The sequence below is a fragment of the Nestor notabilis genome, unplaced genomic scaffold, assembly GCF_000696875.1.
Source record: "Nestor notabilis isolate BGI_N333 unplaced genomic scaffold, ASM69687v1 scaffold24225, whole genome shotgun sequence".
Taxonomy (NCBI): Eukaryota; Metazoa; Chordata; class Aves; order Psittaciformes; family Psittacidae; genus Nestor; species Nestor notabilis.
Genome location: NW_009930936.1, coordinates 3,705 through 5,046, shown reverse-complemented (window position 1 = coordinate 5,046; position 1,342 = coordinate 3,705). Strand labels below are relative to the sequence as shown.

The 1,342-nt window shown below is 60.8% G+C and overlaps 1 protein-coding gene across 1 annotated transcript in view; it reads left to right on the top strand.

Annotated features, from left to right (window-relative positions):
- Positions 1-274: 274 nt before the first annotated feature.
- Positions 275-1,342, top strand: part of LOC104406613 (golgin subfamily A member 7B) — a gene marked incomplete at its 5' end in the record, with an annotated part of 2,387 nt that continues 1,319 nt past the window's right edge. The window contains 4 exons of the mRNA XM_010015657.1: positions 275-400; positions 759-911; positions 1,058-1,159; positions 1,279-1,339. Of these exons, the coding sequence (XP_010013959.1) occupies positions 275-400; positions 759-911; positions 1,058-1,159; positions 1,279-1,339 (442 nt within the window). The remainder of the gene's footprint in view (positions 401-758; positions 912-1,057; positions 1,160-1,278; positions 1,340-1,342) is intronic.

Below are 1,342 nucleotides of genomic sequence, written 5' to 3'. Positions count from 1 at the left end.
GGCAGAAAGTACATGTGCTTGCCCATGCTCCGAGTGAGGGGCTGTAGTGGCATCCTCCCCTTGCCACCATCCTCCCTTCACCCTGGCCTTGCAACTCCAGCACCGAGCTGTGCTCACAGCATGACCCAGCCCATGCTGAGGGCTCCCTGCCTGGGGGTGTGTGAGCCTGAAGCCCCTGACACTGGGGGAATGGCACTACTTCCCAGCACTCCAGCAGGGGTACCTGTCACCCCATAGCTGCAGCCCCCCTGTCTCACCCTGATGCCCTCCTCAGGTTCACAGCCTGCAGGAGCTGCGGCGCAGTGCATCTCTGGCCACCAAGGTCTTTGTGCAGCGGGATTACAGCGATGGGACCACGTGCCAGTTCCAGACAAAGTTCCCCCCTGAGCTAGAGAGCCGGGTAGGGAGCATGGCAGCCTGACAGGGTGGCAGGTGACCTATGCTGGTGCCCTGTGAGGGCTCATGGGGAGATGGGTCTGAAGGCATGGGGTCTCCACAGGGGGTTTGTTGTATGGCCCTGTGCCAGCCAATGCTGCTGGGTGCATGCAATCTCAGCCACCTTGCCCGGTCTGCAAGGGCTTGGTGTGTTCCTGGGTACCTGGGGGCTCTGGTGAAGGGTGGGAGGTGGGCAGGGACCAGGGAGCTGAGGCATCAGCTGGGCAGTGTTTTAAGCTCCCAAATTCCCCCTGGAGATGGGGACAGGTCAGGCAGGGGTCATCCTTTGGCCACACTCCTCCTCACCCTGGTTTCTGCTCTAGATTGAGCGGCAACTCTTTGAGGAAACAGTGAAAACCCTTAATGGTTTCTACGCCGAGGCGGAGAAGATTGGGGGCAGCTCCTACCTGGAGGGGTGCCTGGCCTGTGCCACTGCCTATTTCATCTTCCTCTGCATGGAGACACACTACGAAAAGGTGCTGAGGTCCAGGGAAGGGCTCAGGGATGGGCATGGCTGGAGGCCTGGTGGTGGGCACAGAGTGGGCACAGGGAGCAGGGGGGTTGGAGGCCAGAGCAGGCAGCAGTGCTGGCAGGCCCTGAGTGTCCCTCTGTGTGCCAGCAGGTCCTCAAGAAGATCTCCAAGTACATCCAGGACCAGAACGAGAAGATCTATGCACCACGGGGGCTGCTGCTCACCGCCCCCCTGGAGCGTGGCATGAGGGTTGTATCCTCTGGGCAGCGGGATGCTGGGGGGATGACAAGGGCGAGGGATGGGGGGACACTGCAGCATGTGGTGGGCAATTGGGTTTGCATATCTCACCAATGATTCTTAGCACGGCCCAGATTGAGATCTCCATCTACGAGGACCGGTGCAGCAGTGGCAGCTCCAGCAGTGGCAGCTCCAGCA